A 22703-nucleotide genomic window follows, 5' to 3' on the forward strand; every position below is an offset into this window, starting at 1 on the left:
CAGCAGTGTCAAGCTGTAATTCATCCAGATTCATAGTTAACAGGGTGCTTCAAGTACAAGCTTGCATTGATGTCTGGCATTTAGTTTTCTGTAATTATGGTATAAACATAGAAAGTTTTCCACGCCATGTAGACTCTGCACACCTGATGGTGAGTCTGTAATCTTTTAAGTCAAACTGGCTCTGCTAAAAGGAAAAAGATTGTAATTTAAACATCCCTTGAGATTTTGCACTGTTGCTTTAAGTTGTGTCAAGGTTACCGCAAATCAGTTAAGCACTCTGAGGTGCTGTTTAGATTGACGAGTTGAGTGATATGTACATAAAGAAATCCGATCTTGATTTTTTTGTGAACAGCGATGCATAATATATAGCAAATCCACGCAAACAGTCTACACTGCACAAAGTGCATCTTTCCAGTTTCGACTGACCTTACTGAAAGTCTCCTGCAGCCGTGTGAGTTCACTGTGGGTTTGCTCCAGCTCCTTCTGTAACTTTGCAGCTTTGGCCTCTGCCTCCTCTTTCCCTAGACGGACTCCTTCCAGCAGCTGGCAGATGTCATTTTTGTCCCCTGCAGTGTGCAGAGAGTACAACTCAGCCACCCTCTGCCTCTCCTGGTCCAGCTGGGCTCTGCAGCGGCTCAACTCCGCCTGGTCGTTGCTCACCGCTGCCTTGTACTCTTCCAGTGCAGCTCCCATGGCTGCTCGGCCTTGCCTCTCTGACTCCATGATGCGCTCCATCTGGTGGTTCCTCTCCTTTAGTGCTGCAATCATCTCCTGGGCCTCTGCGTTGTCCTGCTCGGCCATCTTCAGAGTGTTGGACAGGTGTTGCTGAACACCCAGCAGCTGCTCTCTCTCAAAGCGTGCATTTTCTGCCAGGTCTGCATAGCGCTGCTCTAGTTCCATGTAGCGCCCACTCTTTATGTCTTCCTCCAGAACATAAGATATGTGGTGCTCCTCCAGCAGAGAGCGAAGGTATTCAATTTGTCGGCCGTACAGCTCCAGTTTGTCGCTCTGCTGACACAGAGAGTCCATGAGAATCACCTTCTCTTCACCCAGGCGCTCATTTTCTCCGTTCAGCTCCTGGGTAATCTGCTGCAGGTCAGCCAGCTCCTGTAAGGTGGCCTGGAGCTCCTCAGCAGTGCTGTGCTGGTTCTCTTCCATCTGATGGATACGCTCTGTCAGACATGCTACTGACACCTCACTGGCATTGCCGCTACTGCCCCTCCGTGAGCGGTCCCTGCTGGGTGCGCACTCAGACTCTGATGACGAGGAGGCTCCAGAGGGGGCATCAAGGGCGTCATCGCTGGAGGTGACAGCCTGGTACACCTCGCTAGATTCACTGTCCAAGTTGTCAGCTGAGCCTCCATGCTGGTGTCCTGTGAGCAGATCCTCCAAAGAACCAGGAGCAGAGCCTTCCACTGAGGAGGTGAGGGTTCCAGTTCCTCCACCGTCACTCTGCCCACTTCCAGCTGCCAGGTCAGGGCTCAGGGAGGGGTAGTTAAAAAGCTTGTCCGAGGCATCCAGTCTCTGCTCCAGGGAGAAACCCAGAGCATTGAGCCTGTCTTTTAACATTCTGTTCTCACTCTTCAGCAGGTTGAGCTCCTCTCTGATAGCCTGGTTCTGCTCTTGTAAGAGAATCAGAGTGGACTCCACATCAGCTGCTGTGATGGCTGAAACCTGGGGCTTCTCTTCCTCCCCTGCTCCCTCCTGCGGTGTTGCTTCCTTCCCTCCCAAGCCAAGCTGGGCCCTCATATCCCTAAGCTCACTGCGAAGGTGGAGGATCTCAACATCCTTGCTTTTAGCAAGACCCAACAGGTCTTTCACTTTGGCCTCCAGAGCCACCTTGTCACTGATCTGGCCGTCTGATTTAGACTTGCTCATCCGGCTTTCAGACTCAGCCAGTATTTGGCTGCGAGAGCGCTTTCCCAAGGCCACATCTCCGGCTGTGGTCCCTGACACCGACTGCTTTTTATTGGCTGACGTCCTGGATGTCCGCAGACGGTCACGTGATGAATTGGGCTCCTTGGAGACTGAAGATGTTGTACGCTTGGATGAAGCACCTGTAAGAGAGACAAATGTTATCCTTACATTTCCATTAAAACGGCTTTACATATCATAAAAGCATTTCTATGCAAAGAATATTCAATAACAGACAAACCTGATGTTGTCTTTGGTTTGCTGTCCAGGTTGCTAGAATTAGTCCCAACAGAGGTGGTCCTCTTGGTCTTGGTGACGGCACTACTTGATGCAGGATTCCCTCCAGCCATAGCAGCTAAAAGATCATCATTGCTCTTCACCTGAAAGCACAAAAAGCCTTAACTACATGGCACTTCATACATACCAATTTTCAGAATAACAAAAGAACCACATTTGACATATTAAATATGTTGTTCAATAATGATACGTTTTTTTACCTTGGTAACTCCCCTTCAAATACACTGTATATCAGAAGGTCGATACAGTGTTATTTGTAGCTCTCAGCTATTACTGTTAAAATACATTTTGCATAATGTACATATGATCCAAAGTAGGATTGCGTGATAGGACAAGCTTATATCATGAAGAAATAGAACATATCGACGATAAGATTGGTTGGTATTCATTTTTTAACACCCTCACACCCTCCCCAAAGCATGGCCCCCTACCCCCCAAGACAGTTTGAATCCCCCCTCCCCACTATAATTTCCTAAAACCCTGTGGGAAACACTCCTATATCGTACCTTGGACAGAGGTGCAGTCGAGTTGGTCTTTACTGCAGACTTCCCAGTGGTCGCAGTGGCCTCCGCCTTCCCTCGATCTCCGCTCACCTTACTCACCACTGGCCGGACTGACTTCTTCATGCTGTGCTCTCTGGGGCCGATACATTGATGGCTCAATCTGTGCACAAGGAAGAACGAAAGAAACATTGCATGTTAGCTTGGACAGTGATGGATTCAGAATATTGGAGGAGGAATATCTCATAAACCAGGGGTGTCAAACTTAAGGCCTGGGGGCCAAATCCAGCCCATGGTACAGTTATAACTGGACTGAAAGATCATATCTTATTCTGATTATAACTGGCCCACCACTATGAGGTCTGCAGATTTACTCCAGTATAAAAATGTAAACTTAACACTGATGATTTAAAATATCCTTGTTAAGTCATAAAAATCTGAAAAAGCAAAAAGAAAAAGTCAGGAATGAGGGAAAGAATTTAGTTTGTCTTTTCATTTTATATTTTCGATTTTGCATCTTACAATTACAACTCAAACTTATGATTTTGTATTTTATCTGTCATTTTGAGCTTTAAGATTAACAAATTTAAATTTAAAGTCATTTTTTGACCTTTTAAACTCCTGATTTTGAATTTTACCTCTTATTTTGACTGTTTAAACTCATAATTTGAAATTTTGATTCATATTCTGGTCTTTTAAACTTATGATTTTGTATTTCATCTCACATTTTGACCTTTACAGCTCATTATTTTGAATTTTTATTTATACCTTTTAAACTCATGATTTTGATTGTTAATTCTCAATTAGACCATTAAAACCCTTGATTTTGCATTTTAACCTCATATTTTGAACCTTTAAAGCTCATGATATTGAATTTTTATTTTTATTTAGACCTTTTAAACTCATGATTTTAAGGTTTCATTTTTATTTAAACCTTTTAAGCTCATGATTTTGAGTTTACATTTTTAATTAGACCCTTTAAACTCTTGATTAAAATTCTATCTCATATTTTGACCTTTTAAATCTCATGTTTCTGAATTTTTATTTTTATTTAGACCTTTTAAACTCGTGATTTTTAAATTTTTTCCTCACATTTTGACTTTTTAACATCATGATTGTGAATTTTTATTTAGACCTTTTGAACTCCTGATCTAGAATTTTTTTTAAATTAGACCTTTTAAATCCTTGATTTTGAATTTTATCTCACATTTTGACCTTTTAAAGCTCATGATTTTGAAATTGTATTTTTATTTAGACCTTTTAAACTCTTGATTTTGAGTTTTACTTCATATTTTTACCTTTGTAAGTAATGATTTTGAATTTTATCCCACATTTTGAATTTAAACTCTTAGCTTTGTACATTAATTATATATTTTGAACTTTCAGAGACATGGTTCTGTATTTTATCTCACATTCTGACCATTAAAGCAAATTATATTTAATTTTGATTTTTTTTTAGACCTTTTAAAACTCTTTATTTTGAATCTTATCTCATATTCTCATCTTTTAAACTCATGATTTTGCATTTTAATTCATATTTGGACCTTCAAATCTCGTGATTTAGAATTTTATCTCATATTTTGACTGGGTTGTGATAAGGTTGACAGTTTATGGCTAAATTCTGACGCTGTTATGCCCTCTGGTTAGACCTAAATTCTGAATTCAACCTGTGCTGTGATTGAGTTGACACCCCTGTTATAAACAGTAGAAAACACAGAGACTGGCCTGAATGTCTGAAATCTTCTAGAAACACATCTCACATAAATAATGTTTGGGGAGAGGTGAATTATTTTGCTAGTAAGGTTAATCTAGATACTGCAGTACACATTTAATGAAATTATTAGGGGACAACTGTGTGTTACTTTCATTTTGACCACTCAGTGAAGTCAGCTGTGGGAGACCACCCAGGAAACAGGAATGTAAGATTATCACTGAAACAGAGGCTTTCAGAGGATGACCAGTTTGTCCACTAGAGGGCTCTTTTGTGTTTGTAAATACGTCAGATACTGCAGTGAGGATACTGAGACATTTTGAATATAGGTATGAGCTTCCTGCTTTCAGAAATTATTTGGTTTGAGGATCTTCTGCCTCCCAGCACAGATATCAATCAACAGGACAGGGTTTTTCAATCATCCAGATGAGCCAAAAAAGGAAAAGCAGATTCCTTTAAAGAAAGGCTCAGGCCAACAAAACTGCACTAAGAAATGAGGTGTCTGTTATACTGTTCCTCAGCAACCGGTCTGCTTCACTTGATTTCTGCCCAGAAATCCTTTACAGCCGTGCTCATGTAAGATGCAGAACTACCAGGCTAACGATAAAGACTTAACAGTTAGGAAAGATTCCTACTGGGATCTGAACGAGGTTAAATTCTTGAGCCTAATTGGTTTTATGTTCAAATGTGAAGTAAAATGAGAAGCAGGTGAAACACATTTATTTACCCCAGCTTTTAGCAGTATGTTGGTGCAATTTTGCCAATAAACTGCACTAATTTGGCATGCACTAAGGTGCTGAAATAGCTGTACCTAAAAAATCCAATAAAACTGAGAAGCCTCTATTTGGTATTGTTCACATGCTGCATCCAGGTCTGCAGAGAACCTGAACTGATGCCATGATAGGAAGAAAAGCGATTTGGGACACAGCTGGAGACAAAGAGAGAGTAAGTACTTTAGCACAGATTTGGAGTTGGAGTTGCTCTGAGGCTCCTGAGAGGAAAAAGTGAGCTGCATTCTCTACAGCATACAGGAAATCCAGCTACAAGCTTTTCTGATTTTGAGAGGTCGGTTGTTTTCCTCCTCTTATTTCGAGATGAAGAGAAGCATTTTAAAGCAGCAGCAGTAAATCAGACGTGTTATGGAACCCTGTGAAAAGATGGACAATGTGCAACAACGCTGAGGCAATCCTCTGATAAAATGTCCCTTTTAATTTATCCTCACTCACAACAGAACAAATATTCAATGTTTGTTATCAGAGAGCAGAAAGACATCTGCATGCAATACTGAGTCACATCGCCTCAACAACAGCTACAACCCTCGGGGTTACTGAAAAACAAAAATACTCCTCTAATAGATTACAGCTGAGCTTCACTGCTACAGGTGTTGCTGTCTTCCTTTGGCAAATACTCACTTTGAACACACAGTCCTCCAAAAGAAAACAAACGCAGCGTTTCAGAGTTTAAAAAGTCAAAAATTAAAAAGAAAAAAAAAAAGAAATTTCCAATTTCATAAATGTTGACATTAGAAACTCAAAAATTTCAGTTTTTTATATTATAAATTTAAAATGCTATAAAAGCAAACATTTACAAGAAACCAAACTTAAAACAGTAGTTGCATTTTCAGGTTTTCAACTTCAGAATATCCAGTTTCAGCACATTTATGACTGTTAAAGTTAAAAAAAAACTGATTTGTTTTTCTCGTGAATTAACAGATTTTTAAACTTGAGTATTTTGAGTTTTTCTTGAAAAATGACCCTCTTTATTATTATAATAAATTTTTTTTAGAGTTCTGTCATAACAATGGATAGTTCATACACAGACCTTTTTTTCTGTAGATCTATTGTGTTTTGGATTTGTTTGATGAAAACAAAGTATGTGTCGTTTTTCCAAGTGGGTCCTGGGGCGCTTAGCTTTTCTTAGATGGATGGGGGGGGGGGGCTAGACTAGGAACTAGGAACCACTGCTCCAAATCATTCATTTTTCTCCAAGCTGACATTTGTTTGGTTTGTTAGGGATAACCTGACTGATTGGGAACAGATCATAACAGTTAAGTTTTGGAGAAAAAAGACGCAAAGAATAGAAAAAGAAGCATTTTGTGTGCATGTAATTATGACTGAATTGCTGGACAATTAATATCAAGTCATCATCACTGTGAAACAAAGTAAACTGAAATAAGTCACCTTCAACTGGTGGCTTGAAAATGACTCTAAGAACTTGCCTGCTGCTGTGGGTCAGTCATCCTAAAAAGTGGTAAAATACTTCAGACTTTGCAGGAGTTCCAGTTAATTAACGATGGCAATCCAGTGTGGAAATCTGTGTTCAAATCTGTGTTGACACCAGCAGAAAGCAGGATTAAAGAGGGCTGGCTTACTAAACCAGGGGACAAAACTAGAGGTGGACCAGATCTGATCCAATATTGTATCAGGTCTGATATTAACGTTATTTTCACATTGGATATTTGGACTGGCGTGACCATGTTACTGATCCAAAATCCACTGTTTTTACTTGCACTGCAAGCACACACGATACCGCTGCTAGATCCACAGTGTGTTTTGGGACAGACAACTCAGTCCGAGTCCAGTAATCATCACATTTCACTGCAAAGAGGATTTAGATAACAACCTAAACATCATCCATTTGTCCCCGTGTGATTACAATGTTACAATGTTACAATGTCATTTAGCAGACGCTTTTCTCCAAAGCGACGTACATTTGAGAGCAAGAACAACACAAGCAATGATCTAGACAAGAAGAAACAACATCAGTAAGTGCCATCAAGTGCTTCAGGTTCAATTGGACGCAAGTGCTGCCGTGTAGAGTTTAAGGCAGAGTACCTAAAATATACGTTGTTTATGTAGTTTTTTTTTTTGTTTGTTTGTTTGTTTGTTTGTTTGTTTTTTTTTTTTTGTTTGTTTGTTTTTGTTTTTTTTTGTTTTTTTTTGTTTTTTTGTTTGTTTTTTTTGTTTTTAGACAGCAACAATGAATCAAGGAAAATGTGGGATCACTAATTGCCATTCATTAGGCTTCACAACAACTATTTACCAAGTACCAAGTGCTGGATCATTCCCAAAGAGCTGGGCAAAGAAATCCGAGAAGTAGAGCAGGACAGTGATTAATGTGAAACACAGAAAAATGTTGTGTTCTCTCCTCTGAGTTTAATACCTGTAATAACAGCAACATAAGGCGACCTGTCAGTGGCTTTAACACGAGCTGCAGTGACTCGTATTACAATGACTTAAACAACTGTTTTGACTAGGGGTGGGAATCCCTAGTGGCTCGGCAATATAATATTATTATTTGAAGATTTTTTTTTTATTCCTGTAAAATTTCTACATATTTGCTCTTTATAGAGCAGGGGTGTCAAACTTAAGGCCCGGGGGCCAAATCCAGCCAGCGGAACAGTTAAATCTGGCCCGCAAGATTAAATCATATTTCTGTTATAACTGGACCATCAGTATGAGTTCTACAGAAGTATAAAAATGTAAACTTATCCTTGATGATATAAGATATCCTTGTTAAGTCATACAATCTAAAAAAAATAAGGAGTAAAAATATTTAGAAAAAAGTCAGGAATATGGGAAAAGAAATTGATTTGTGTTTTAATTTCACATTTTCAATTTTGCAATTAGGCCTCAAACTTAGGATTTTGACTCTTTCTTTCATACTTTGAGCATTTCAACTCATAATTTTGTTTTCTTATATAATATTTTGAACTTTAGATTCATAGCTTTAATTCTTAAGTTATATTTTGACCTTTTTAACTAATTATTTTGTATTTCATCTCATAATTCAAACTCCTAACTTTGACTTCATAATCCCATAGTTTGACCTTTTAGACAATTTAAAAATTTTAATCAGATTTTGACTTTTAAACTCATGTTTTTGACTTTCTTTCTAATATATTTGCCTTTTAAAAACATTATTTTTCAATTTCAATTTCATGTTTTGACCTTTATGGACTAATAAATGTACTTTTCTCAGATTTTAAGCCTTTAAATTTATCTTTTTATTTTTTATTATTATTATTATTATTATTATTATTATTTCAAAATCATTTATCATCAGTGCCTCAGTTTTTTTTCATATTTTATTCCTGGTGAAATGAGGTTGAGACTTTATGGTTAAAAAGTTGACCCTGTTAGGCCCTCAGGTTAGACCTGAATCCAGATCCGGCCCCTGCTGTGATTGAGTTTGACACCCCTGTTACAGAGTGTTAGACTTTGATTTCAAATTTTCAGTTTGCTGCAGCAGCCCTGTGTGTTGTCTATAGTTGGTGCTGCTGTTTCTACAGTTCAATGCGGACTACCACATTACTGTGAAGCTCTCATTGATCTTCAGTGATGTAAATATTGAAGTGGTACACCACACCACACATTTATTTCTGTGTGACTTAAATACAACAACACAAAGTCTTACGGAAAGGTTGGTGAAAAAAAAGTATAACAGGACTTAAAACTAAGACTTTTTTAAAGTTGCAATAAATAAAATCTTTGCTTAAAAATAACATGCTTCTGGGAATATTTGTTTACTTTCACCACTAAAACATTTGCGTTACACACCACCACACCACAGACAGTTATGTGTCAGTTTAAAAAGAGCCGCAAGCAAAGAAGACAAACTATCTCCCCTGCCTCATGCTGAGGAAATGGATCATAATGCGTCTCAGCTGTTTGGACTGTGTTGCTCTCTAGCTTGTGTTGTACACAGGTAGATCTTTTCATTTCAACAGCATGTACCCCAGCTCAAGGTCACAGCATAAGCTCTAATCTATGGCATAGCTTGGCACACTATGTTTACTTTCATGCAACCCCATAAGTGGTGAAGATAACAATAAGCTTCAGGCCCTTTTCCTCAGTAGATGCCTTCTGCTCGGTCAACAGGCGACTTTTATGTTCATCTCCATCCCTGCAGGCGTTACCATATTTGGAAACTTCATGTCATGGTCTTACTCTGAGCATGCCCCTTCTCATGTCTGAGGAGATTTCTCTACATGTCTCTGAGGGCTCCATTTCATACATGAAGTTATCAAGTTATCTTCTATCATCAATGCAAAACAGCTATAAATGGCTGTCAAGAAGGGTTATGAAAAACAGCTGTCTTTTAGTCAGTCTCTGACACAACTTCCCGCTAGTCTTCTTCTACAAGGATTCTTATTTCTAATAAAGCTTCAAGACACAAAGACAACTGTGAGCTCCCTCAGCCCGTATGCATCTTAAACAATGCAGAACAGAATTTCTCCATCTTTAGATACAGATCAATCAATAAGGCTCAAGTTATAGGATATGTTTAATTTTTTAGCCCATGTCTTTCTACTCATATCTAACTCTGTATTGCCTATGGTTGCGTGTATTTATCCATAACTAATAAGTTCTCCAGGGTGGTTTCCATGAGTACTGACATGTGCACATTACAACAAGCCAGTTGGCTGAATAGCTGAAATGTGTGTCAAAGCAGATGTCTGAAACAGAGAGCTGCTAGCCAGAGCACTGCTCTTTTCATTGGATATGAATAGACATGGGATAGCAGGCTGGGGACTCAAAGTGCAGCTAAATGGGGCAGAGGCAGTTGTCTCTTTCACTTTCTCACTCCACTTTGCTGTGTGTACCTTCCTTAATATTCAACAACACAACATGAAGGCCCAAACACTGGCATGACTGTTAGTTTGGAGAATGCAGCCTAGCTGTGTAAGTTCACACCAACATCTATTATGAAGCGTGCTGATTGAAAAACAATGCAGCTTCTGCCATGCTGACAAACACTTAGTAACGCCACATCAATGGAGCGACAGTCAACAACATTATATCATATGCTCATCAAAATAAAAGGACATTCTTTACGAAAAAGAACCAAAATTAGGAATCAAGAATCTATTTCTTCAGATTAACTTCATTTCATTACTAGCTTCATCAGTCTTCCGAGAGACAGATAGATTGTTCAGCCTAGTGTGAGGAAATGAATCATGTTTTAATATCAATTAAGCTCTTAGCCTCTCATACACATGAAAACAACATAATCATGACTGAACGTTTACTGTGCCTCAGTGGTTTAGTCATGTGTGGTAAATAAAGAACATCCTCTCTTCTTTTAGGGCACAGCATGTGCTCTACAATGGTAGAAAAAGTAAACAGCTGTTGTACTCAAGTAAAAAATCAGTTACTCTGGGTAAAATTTACTCAAGTAAAAGTTAATTATTGGTCTGTAAATCTACTCAAGTAAAAATAAAAATAATTAAATTCAAAGTTTACTTTAAGTACTGAGTAGCTTCTGAGGAGTTGTACAGTAAAATATGATATTTCCTTATTGGCAAGAACACCAAGAGAATAGATCTAAAACCAGGCCATTCAGGTGAAGTCACACCTCTATAATGAAGTACATTACACAGCAAAATTTACAGTGTTAATTAAATTCATTAAGTTAAATTTAACATTAGATGTCTGTATAAAATATCCATATTGGTCCAAACTACATAGAGTTAAACTACACTTTTGATAATGTTATATATTTTACAGTGTGACAGAGCTGCAGTAACTCTTGAAAATCTGTGCTAAGGTCGAGCTCCTCTGGCAGGGACAAAGCAGACAGTCGACCTCAAGCACAGCAATGCATACTGGTGAAGAATACACACTATGCATCCTTCAGGAACACAGGGCAGGACCTCTAACTCAGAGGATTACTTCACTAATGTTGCAGATGTGTCTCACATCAAAAACAACAACAATCCAAACACAACTAAACACATACAAAAACATTCTGCCTAGGGGCGTAATGGGAAACCTCACCCACACATACCCCCAGGATTGAGATAGCAACTGTACAGTTAACAGAGGTAGAGAAGTCCTGCTACTCTGGTTAAAACTTAACCCTTCAAACCCAATTGCATTATATTATTTGATGTGCACTAGAGATGCACGATATTGGATTTATGCCAATATTTACAGATTCATTTAAGCTGATACAGATATCGATATTTAAATGTTTTACATAACTAAAAACAGTCCTTTGAACATAATTTAAGGTTTGAGGATGAACCACCAAAACAAACTAACTTTTTTCTTAAAATATCTCTTTCAAGTTTAAAGAATGGAGATGAATAATGAAAAAGATCCGGGGTACGCCGGTAGTCGAGTGGTTAAGGCACGCACCATGTATAAAGGCGACCCAGGTTCGAATCTGGCCCGTGGCACTATTTCCTGCATGTCTCTCCCCGCTCTTTTCCCTGTTTCCGACTCTGTCCACTGTCCTCTCTCTCTAATAAAGGCATGAACAAGCCCAAAAATAACTCTTTAAAAAAAAAAAAAAAAAGATCTGAACTTACATAGGTCTATTGGTCCAGCCTAAAACTCCACCAATTTATTAGCATGTAAAATTTAACAGTCAATATATGCTGATATTCATTGCCAAAATATTGGATGGAAATATCGGCAATCTGATAAATGATAACAATACCCACCAATTGATTATGAGTGAGAAAAAAATGCCTATCAAATGTGATATATATGAAATTTCATGGCAATTTTTCTTTTGGGGGATTTCAGTGGGAGACTAAACAAACATCTCAGTTCCAAAAAAAGAGAGAATTTTCTGGCTATTATTTTAGGTATCAGACTTTAAAGGGTTAAGAAAAAGTAAAAGTGCTGATTTCAAAATGTACTCAAAAAAGTACAAGCCCCCCCCCCCCCCAAAAAAAACCTCAATTACAGTAATCTGACTAAATGTAATGAGTTACTTTCCAACCCTGGCGCTCTGCTCCTCCCACCAAAATAGCTCTAAGTGAGGATCAGACCTTGATCCTTTTTGATACCATGTGCTTTAAATGATACCATAGCTATTATTTTTATATTCTATAGTGCAAAAAGGACTTGTGTAAACTTGTATTTCAACTAAAACATGCCAGGGAAGTGTAGAAAAAAAGGAGAACGACAGCACACCGTGATGGGCAATCAAATGATAGTAAGATCCGGTGTTCTGTTGCTAAAACAGAGCGGTGATATGGGAGGGGCGATGTATTTCCCTTACTGTTTCTCAAGAGTTATGCTTTAAACAGGTTATAAACACACCAACACCTCTGCAAAGACACGAAGGAAGATTTAGGATTTCTTTTGACTAATGTTAAAGATGTGCCTTTCTCAGTTCTGTCCGCCAAATTAGCCTCTATCCTCGTAACTGTTTAACTTACCTGTCAGCAAATATGTTTTATTAAGTCTCTTTAGCGTCAAGAGGATAGAGACAGCCATGTCTCCTGCTTACCCTGCAGACTAATGACAGCTTCACAACCCTACATAAAAACCGACACCTACAAAATGACCTAAATATGAAAAAAGAAGAAAATAAATCACAGACAGAAGAATCACTGGATCAATATCATCTGATTTGAGCTAGTATAGTATCGTATCAAATTCTGGTACTGTGACAATTCAAGCAGCTGTTGGTCCAAAAAAAAAGGTCAAATGACTTCAGGCAAATGGAACCACTCTGTTTTGGAAGCGTGGGACCAGGAACAAACTTGCAGTGATTTACTGCCCATGACACAAATATTTATTTAAAAATCACACTCAGTAAAAATCAATAAACAATTATGTTTAATAACTGTGATATCAATATCAATCAAAATAAATGTGATTATGGGTTTGCCATAATAGAGCAGTCCTAATCTAGCCTTTACATTTCTAAATTTCCATACTAATATATTCATATGAAGCTGCTGTAAAAGGAAAGAGGTTTTTCATTACAAATATGAAATATGTGTAAAGCTTCAACCTAACTAACCAAGTAGTGCTTTGTCCCACAGGAGCTACTCCTCACTACGCTGGGAGCCTGGATTTTGTCTTGATTCAGTTAGAACAGAGCTACAGTATTTGGTTGCAGGAGTAAACGATTTAATCTATGGCTGGCCAGAGGAACAAGCGAAGTTGTGTTACTTTAAAGAAAGCTGAACAAAGCATGAAACTGAGACAGAGGACACAGAAGAAACAGACAGCTTAAGTCTGGGAAAAGAGGGAGGTGGGGTAACCTACTCATTAATACCCCTTCCACCCAGTCCATGCTTTAACCGTGCAGAGGCACTTCCTTGCCATAACACCAGCTTCCTGTGGTGGCGTCTCCAGAAGAAAAAAAAAAAGTGAACCCTACAAAGGTGACTCTGTGAACTAGTACACACAGGCACCAGTCCTCCTTCCACAGAGGAGACACTGTCAAACCTTGACATCTGTTTGCCAAAATATGCCTCACTAGTTACACATAGGCATGGGCTGTGATAAAGATGGAATTTTTACAATAATGAAGCTCTGTTAGAGTGACATGCAGCTTCGTGGTCACCTCTCTTACTAAGGCCTTTCTCCTCTGATTGTTCAGTTTGACCAGGCAATCAGCTCTTGGAAGAGTCCTGGTTGTTTTTCTATTTGAGAATCATGGAGGCCATTCTGCTCTTTGGACCTTCACTTCAGCAGAATTTGGTGTAGCCTTCCCCAGATCTATGCCTGTCAACAATCCAGTCTCTGAGCTCTGCAGGCAGTTCCTTTGACCTCATGGCTTGCTTTTTGCTCTGATATGCATTGTCAGCTGTGAGGCCTTCTATAGCACTATTTCCCAAATTTTTTTGGTGACCCACGTCTACAAAGTAAAAGCCATCGTGACCCAGCAACTTTGTTTTCTGTATGATATCGATTATCAAGTCTGACTTCTGCACTGTCCTGGGCTCTAGCTTGGATAACATTAATCCCAGACTCAGTCTGGTCCTGACCTGGACATTTCTATTTTAGATGCCTGGAAGAAGCCACTGCACCTCCATTACATAGGCCGTCTTTGCATGATAGACTCCTTGGGTCCTCAATGGCTGTCTTGTCTTGAAGAATGCATTCATTTTTTATTTTCCAAGCATAAATAACTGACTTTTGCCATCCAGAGTTTGTTTTGTTTTTATTATGGTGGGGAGGGTGAGTGTGATAGGGTGGAGCCCCTCCCCATGTGGCTATAATGTGTACTACATTAAATACTGAAGCACTGAAATTCTTAAAACTATTTTAGCGACCCACACAGAGAGGTGTGTGCCTTTCCAAATCATGTCAAGTCAATCTAATTTACCGCAATCAAGGTGTAGAAACATTTCAAGGGTTTTTCCAAAGGGTCTGACTACTTATATCAATGTGATATTTCAGATTTTTATCCTTAATGAATTTGAAAACATTTAATTTGGTTTCACTTTTTAATTATGGGGTACTGGGCGTCGATTAATGAGAATAAAAATGCCTTTTTTCAACACTGTATATCATGACTCAACCCTCCTAATAAGTGGTTTTGATTTGGCAAATGAAAATGACTCTTTCCACAATATTAAAAGAGAGCAGGAACACTTTATGTGCTTGCTTTAACTGAAGACAAAAAGGGACTATATTATGAACCTAGTATGTTTGAGAGGCAGGCTTATTTAGACCCACACAGGGGCCACGGTTCAGCAGTAATATGTAGCTGGACCACCCAAAGGGCACTGACAAGACGCAACATCAGGTCACTGTTGACTCTTTGAGGGGGAATAGCAAATTTACATTGTTCTTAGTTACACCCACATTAGCAGCAGCAGATCTGCCATTAGCATTGTTAGTGGTATTCAATGTCTGAAACTCAGACTCTGCCAACAAAACACTTTAATAAAGACAACTTTCTGATTTAAGCAAGTGAGCAAACGTAGGTACTTGTCTGGTCAAGACAGAGAGGCAACTTAAAAACACAGATAACCCTGCTAGCTAGCTAGCAAAAGGGTCAGGCACGCACGGAATTTCAGTTATTTTACTTCCTGTTTGAACATACGCTTTCAAAACAAAGGCTCCGCTAGGCACTAAGTGTAGCCCTACACCAACTAAGACTTTGACAATCATACTGAAACTCAGACTGAGCATAATTATCGTCTGATTTTTACACAAAAATTAAAAATGAGCCAAAACGAAGCACCGTAAAGATGTGATATCGAAGGAGAGACAGCATGTAAAGATGTGCAAGATAAAATCTACCCAGACTTCGCACAGTTGCTAAAAACTGATCGAAGAAACATTTAACGAAAACAAAAATATTGATTCCTCCAGTTGCTTTAACCTGAGAAACAAACTCCATTCAATAATAGGTGGCTAACTCAATCACAATGAAGTAAATCATAAATGATGTTGGGGACACTCGTTAAAGGGATTTATTTTGAAATCATTAATAGTGGAGGTTCATGTTAATGTTCTGCCTTGAAAGCTGACCAAAACCCACTTTATTGGTTTTGATAATAAATATCACATTATTTAACTCAACCAAAAAGAGCCAAGTGAGTCTGCATAGTCAGCATAACTTTAGAGTACGTCTGTGTGTTTCTTTTCAGTCAGATAAATTCTCTTAGCTGTCAGTAAACAATGAAAAGCTAAAGCTGCTAACAATGCTACTCATAGGCGAGCAGTGTTAGCATAGCCGACAAATATACAGCACTCTGTCAGCAAACTGACAAAATATCCTTACCCGAGGTCCTCCTAATGTTCCTGCTTGATGGGTTGATGCATGTCCGATGATTGTTCATTAGCGGTCGCCGACAGTTGGCTAATCCACAACTTCGGACGGGAGGCAGGCAGCATCGGTTTCGGATGTCAGCCCCTCTCTGCTGGCAGCAGCCGGATGATCCTCAGTCTGCCCCCTCCTCTCGTTGCATCATCTCAGCATCACCATCTAAAAAGGGTTGGGGGCAGTAACCTGCCTCCAGGATAGCCTTTTTAGATATTTAGAGATTTCTTTTCTTCGATTTACTCTTGGAGCCGAGCCTAAATAGGGGTGGACCAAATTTATATGCAGATAGCCTATTTTCCCAGCAGAAAGGCAATTCACATTATCTTTATATTTAACTTTCTTTTTCTGAGCACGAGGCCTAGAAACTTTTTGCACGAATCAACATCAGTATAATTAAACTATGTTGATGTTTTTGAGCTTTTTAATGTGTCTACCAGGATGATTATGATGTTGGGGTTATTTTTTCATGGGTTCCTCTGTTGTTGGGACTTCGTCCTTCCTGTTGTCCTTCCTTGTGTTATGATGCTTTGAGTTAATTGTGATTCTGTTTATTGTCAAAGCACTCTGTAAACCTCTGTTTATAAAAAGTGCTATACAAATAAAGTTATTATTATTATCATATAAAAGATGTAGATTTGCCTTGTATTTTAACTGAATATCAATCTCAATAAGATGCCCAGCTCTTGGCCAAAATTCAAAAAGTCTGCTGAGTTTCTCAACCTCCTGAGACCTGAGATTGGTGATATCTCCTATTTATTTGGGATTTGCAAACCTAATAAGTACTATAACTAAACACTGCATCTCAACAACAAATAAAATTTAGTTTGAAAAAAATGTCCTCATATGAGGACAATGGGTCTATTTTACTGTATAACACAGTAAAGACACAAATGCAGAACACAATATGGGCAATTCTACCAAACTGATGCAAAAACAGAGGTGAAGATATCCTGGAAAAAAAAATACCCTAAATTTGTCATGCCTGCGTATTGATAAACACTTAAGGTACACTCTGCATTTTACCACTTAAATATGGCCTTTTCACAGTTCCTTCATATTTGTTGTCTTCCAAATGTTTAACTACTGAAGCAAAAAAAAGATAAAATACAAATTATCTTATATTTTTTAAATCTACGTACAGAATACATTTTTTCTAAAAACGAAACAAAGGTCATATTGTTATTGTATGATTTTGAAATATTTTTAATTTTTCTCCTCTATGACATTTTTTGTACGAGGCATGGTTCAACATTTTATGTATTTATGTCACTTTATTATTTATTAATTTATTAATCTGTTATTTATTCATTTATTATTCATTCATCCATTTATTTATTTATTTATTTATTTATCTATTTATTTATTTATTGAGAAACATTGCCATGTTATGGTTGTGACAGCAGCGTTAAAGTGAAAAAAGCTTGAAAAAAAATGTAGTTTTTTTGGTTACCTTTTTAAAAATATAAAATTTGGCATTTTAGAAAATGCAACAAAAAATTTTTTAAATTTGTTTGTCAGATTGTGACAGTATAGAGTTTCAGGATCGGTACACCCACCACACAATACAAGTACACTTGAAATGACTATTTAATAGAAATGTAGCTTAAATTGATCTGAAATATATTTTTGTGTTTTATGACATTATGGGTCAATATTTCTAAATATACTAGATAAAATTTTTGGTTTTGGACCACAAATTGCACCATTTTGGTTGAATGGTCCTCATATAACTTTATCTAAATTAGGCTGTGCCACAAAATAAATTGTTAATGATACATCATATCTCTTGAATTTCGTTTTTGTATACAAGAGCATGTTTGTGAGCATGGCAGTAAAAAACTAAATTGCAAACAGGCTAACATGAAGAATCTTCTGAATGAGATACCTCAGAGATTCCTCTTTCTACTGCATTTACCTATTTTTCTGCTGACAGAGATATATTCCCTGGAAATGTATTCCAGACAATCACAAATCAATGTAGTCTAATTTGTACCATATCCATTAATCATTTACACTCACTTTCACTTTTAAACTGTTGGTTTCTTTCCAAAATCTGCCCATGCTATATTTTTACACCGCCAAGAAGTCCCAATGTCCTCATATGAGTACTTCCTTTTAAGCGGTCCTGTAGCTTGTTACTGTTGATAAAACTTGTCAAATGTGCAGCCATGTCAAACCACAAATGTTACCAAGCATAAATAAATAGGTTCCAGTCATAACAATTTAAAAGTTTTTATACCTTGAACAGTTTTGAGGCTTTTGAGTGACTGTACAGCATTTTGATTAGAATGGCGGCCATCTTTGATGGGCTCTGATGATTGTAATGTGCTTTTATGATAACAAGTTTGAAGACAAAATGCCCACAAATGAGGCTAACAGGTCTTAGTTCAGTAAAATTAAGATTAACAGTGCTGGGAACCCAACATGTAGTGTTATATGAGGATACCAGGACGTAGGAGGTTAAATTAAAAAATATATATATATAAATATATATTCATACGTGTAATTAGAACAGGGACATGGGTTTTTGCTGTCCAGAATGCAGAGCTGGTATTCCTGTATATTGATTAGCTATAATCCCTTCAGAACTTTTGTGATAACACTGTAAAATCAATAGCCAGCAGGTCATGTAAGGGTAAAACTCCCCTTTTGTGTGTTCAACCATTTCTGAGGTTTTGTTCTTGGTTCCAAGGTTGATTTCAAGTGATTGTAACAAAAGGTTGAAACTAGGAAGTGGTCTCCAGTCAAGCAAATGCTTGTGGTTAATTTGGGTCATATTTCATTTTATTTTTACAATTGCCCTTTAATACCTGCGGGAGAGCTGGTGCTCCCATTGCATATCTATTTTTAACTGTGGGTAGAATCGCAACCCCTACGGAAGAGTATTAGGGCCACTGAAAAAAAAAATTTTGAGACAAATTTTTTTTTTTTCAATTGTGAGAAAAAAGTCAGAATTCTGAGTTTAAAGTCAGAATTCTGAGTTTAAAGTCAGAATTCTGAGATTAAAATCAGAATTCTGAGAAAAAAGTCGAGTTCTGAGATTAGAGTCAGAATTCTGAGATTAAAGTCAGAATTCTGAGATTAAAGTCAGAATTCTGACTTTATTCTTCAAATGAAAAAAAAGTCTCAAATGTTTTTTTTCTCAGAATTCTGAGATTAATCTCAGAATTCTGACTTTAAACTCAGAATTCTGACTTTAAACTCAGAATTCTGACTTTTTTCTCACAATTGAAAAAAAAAAAATTGTCTCAAAATTTTTTTTTTCAGTGGCCCTAATACTCTTCCGTAGGGGCAACCAAATGAGATAGAGCAATAATTCTTTTTGCATATAACACAGGAGGAGTAACACTAACAAATCACACATTCAGTGTGTCACAGAGTACTGTTTCCTTCCATGAATATTCATCCTTCTTTTGCAGAAAAGTAGTAAAAAGCGCACACATCAAAAACAACATACTATAATACAATCCAGACAGCTGCCTTTCACAGCTCTTCCTACTTCACGTGTACATGATGGTGTATGATAAGGTGTGTCTGCACAAACATATCGCGTTGTTTTTCTTGCTGGTCATGAGTCACACTTGTTATTGTTTCAACATGATGTTCTGCAAACATATGAATGCTCAAAAGTATCTGGCACACTAATATAGTTTATTTTGTATAGACATGCTGTCTTTTTGCAAATTGAGCACAATTTAATTTTATTTTAATTTTTGCCTTCTATGGTAGGCCATAAAGGGTTAAAAATTGACCATAGACTGCAGTTGGCCAGCAGGCCGTGGTGTTGACCTCCCTGGTATAAAGAAAAAGTGTTCTCTATTATCTAAAGATTATGATGGCAATAAATAACAGAATATATATATTTTCTTCCACTCATCCAGGGCTGGGTCGAGGTAGCAGCAGGTCTAGCGAGTCAGCTTAGAAATCCCTCTCCCCGGTGACATTTTCAAGCTCTTCCAGGGGGGGTCCAGAGGCATTTCTGGGCCAGATTTGATATATAATCCATCCAGTGAGTCCTGTGTTTAACTAGGGTCTCAACACAGTTGGTTGTGCTCAGAAGACCTCCTCCAGTGTCTCTGAGAGGACCTTGGCAGAAGAAGCCAACAGAACCACATCATCTGCAAAAAGCAGAGATTCCTCAGAAATTCTGAAGTCCCCAGACCAGAAACAGAATTGTCAGAAGATTCTGAGTGTTCCCATATGACTAAGGAAGACAGATGACAAAACGCAAGAATAAAATTACCAAGTTTTTATTTACATTAATTATACATATAAGACCAACTAGTCATTTTCTCCCTAAGAATTACAGAGTTATTGCTTATTTTATATAAATCACAAGCCTCCAGAGTTAGAGCTAAAAGTGTGTGAGTACTTGTGATTGGGAAACAATATGAGTTCAAACACACATTGTCTTCTCACATGGCTTTGAAAATAACACTAGGCACAGGATGACAGACCTGTGACTAAACCAGCAGACTTAGATATGAGTAAATCACTAAGCATAGAGCGTCTTACTCGGAAACGTTGTGGTATGAGAGATAATCTCACTTCTACAGCAGTGTAATTCTGTCCTATGAAGGTAGACTAGAGAGGAATGCAAAAAGTGACACATAACTGGTACATAACCTCAGATGAATAACTCAAATCCAACAGAAACTTAAAAACAACAAGGGTGGGAAACATATGAGATATGGACAAAAGACAACTGTGAAATTACAATTATACACAGCACAGTATAAATTCCATGGAATTATTGAGCCTTGCCTTTCCCGGAATGATTTGTCTTTAACCTCTCTGTACCTCCTCCAGAAATAACACTCATATCTACATAAAAGTCAGACTCGAACGCCATCACAAAAAACCTGCGTACTTAAAAAGTCATTGTACAAATAGTAAAGAGCAGATAGCAAAACACTTCCAAAGGTTCGGTCAACATGCCTGCATGTTGCTGTGTGTTAACTACAGTTTTCAGTCTCTTACTTTACAATTCTGTAGAAAATAAGAGTGTGTAAACATTAGGATAACTGCAATGCTCTACTGGTCATCAGCAGGAAAACATTGGCACAGACAAGCTTTCAACCAAGTCAAACATTCCTGGGAAAAATACAGACATTCAAAAATATATCCATTCATCCATCTACAAAAATCAAATCCAGTTACAGCAGAATTCCCTCGCTGTGATAGGGAGCTAATGTGCACAGTGACAGGGCGGGGGAGAGGAAAATAATAAGGTACACTAAATTATGCTTCTTAGAATTGAAATCAAATTTAAAAAGGGAAGGAAACAAGTTGTCCATACACAGAATTGTTTGGTGCTTTATTGTGAGATCAGGTGAGCATAGGTGTGAACAGCTCACACATGCTAATCAGATCTCATCAGGAATGGCTTTAGTCATAGGGGCTGTTTCCACATCACAGTGGGGTAATGGCTCCCCCTTGTGGCTAAATTAAATATCTTCAGAACAGACCGGCTAGTGATGGCTGCTCAGCAGCATCCCCAACATTAAGCAGCTGACATTCTACCTCTGAACAGAACATTAAGGATATCTAAGTGCTATACTTCAGTAGAGAAGAGAAGGCTTTGACGTTTGCTGTCAGGTGCTGGAATGCTCTCAAGCTGAAGGAAGTAGAGAAGGACTTGCACCTGTAAAGAAAAGTACAGAAAAGTCCATCAGAGCTGCACAGGCAGACTAAATGTCAATGTCTAATTCATCAGTACTCTAGCTTGAGGTTTACCTGTGCCATGACTTCTAGAGACCAGCTGTCATTCATGGAGATCGGTTGGGAGCTGCTGGAGATTTTGCTGTCTTTTTCAGAGGGCCTGAGCAGCGTAGGGCCAAAAACTGTGGCCAGATTGTGCAAAGACATTTTGTTGACACACTCATTTTCAGCAACTCTGTCAGAACAAAGAAGAACAACATTCAATATATAATGATAAAGTTATTTAAAAGCATTGTTACTTAAAAGCTTCTGTGATGATAACTAAATCACATCTAGATGGTAATGAAACAGACTGGAAATGACACCAATGCTTCAATAAGACCCACAAAAATGATAATTTAGATTTTTTTTAAAAATATCTTAGCCTGTTTTACAGATTTATTTATGATCTTATTTTATTTATAGGATGATTTTTTAAAAATTGAATTATATTTTAGTGTTTCCAAGAGTGTATGCCGCAGCTTGGAGACTTCTCAGACCTCCAGGAGGCGACAGGGATGCCACGCCACCATGCTTTAATTTTCAAAACAAAAGATCACCTCTGGTCACACTGTGTATTTATTTTTGATTTTGTTCATATATATTTTTCATATTAAATAAAAAGGAAATACTTCTAATTCTAAAAATAAAAGATCACGTCTGGTCACGTCTATTTTGTTTATATTTATATTTCATTTATATTTCAGATGAATAGGAAATACTTCTAATTTTTAAACTAAAAAAATATAATTTAGAGATACAACTATTAAAGAACTCAACAAATCATACAACAAACTATATGGATAATTTGTTGTATGATTATGAAATATGATGTTATTTGTAGGTACTTATTGACCTCCGGCTCCATTTTTTAAAAAAGCTTTTCTTCTTCTTCTCCTTCTCTGTTTTATTAACGATCAACCAGCGTTTTTTTTATTTCTTCATCTGTCTTTTATTGATGGTCAGCCGCCCTTCCCTCCCCACATACACAAAGAATCATCCCAGATCACTTCTGACCCAGTAGACTTGCCGTTGTGAATGCCCAGGCATGC

At 37.7% G+C, this 22703-nt stretch overlaps 2 protein-coding genes across 3 annotated transcripts in view; both read right to left on the reverse strand.

Moving 5' to 3' along the window:
• specc1la (sperm antigen with calponin homology and coiled-coil domains 1-like a) overlaps nt 1-16056 on the reverse strand; it is a 31333-nt gene extending 15277 nt beyond the window's left edge. The window contains exons 1-4 of the mRNA XM_041787053.1: nt 15910-16056; nt 2718-2874; nt 2156-2294; nt 427-2057 (exon numbers count right to left, since the gene is read on the reverse strand). Coding sequence (XP_041642987.1) covers nt 427-2057; nt 2156-2294; nt 2718-2837 — 1890 coding nt within the window. The 5' untranslated portion in view covers nt 2838-2874; nt 15910-16056. The remainder of the gene's footprint in view (nt 1-426; nt 2058-2155; nt 2295-2717; nt 2875-15909) is intronic.
• A 4129-nt stretch (nt 16057-20185) lies between these two features.
• The window catches only part of si:dkey-91m11.5 (PH_BCR_vertebrate and RhoGAP_Bcr domain-containing protein), a 67613-nt gene continuing 65095 nt past the window's right edge, over nt 20186-22703 (reverse strand). For both annotated transcript variants that reach the window (XM_041787100.1, XM_041787099.1), the window contains exons 23-24: nt 21688-21847; nt 20186-21595 (exon numbers count right to left, since the gene is read on the reverse strand). In XM_041787100.1, coding sequence (XP_041643034.1) covers nt 21506-21595; nt 21688-21847 — 250 coding nt within the window. In that variant the 3' untranslated portion in view covers nt 20186-21505. The remainder of the gene's footprint in view (nt 21596-21687; nt 21848-22703) is intronic.

The sequence above is a fragment of the Cheilinus undulatus genome, linkage group 5 (assembly GCF_018320785.1).
Source record: "Cheilinus undulatus linkage group 5, ASM1832078v1, whole genome shotgun sequence".
Taxonomy (NCBI): Eukaryota; Metazoa; Chordata; class Actinopteri; order Labriformes; family Labridae; genus Cheilinus; species Cheilinus undulatus.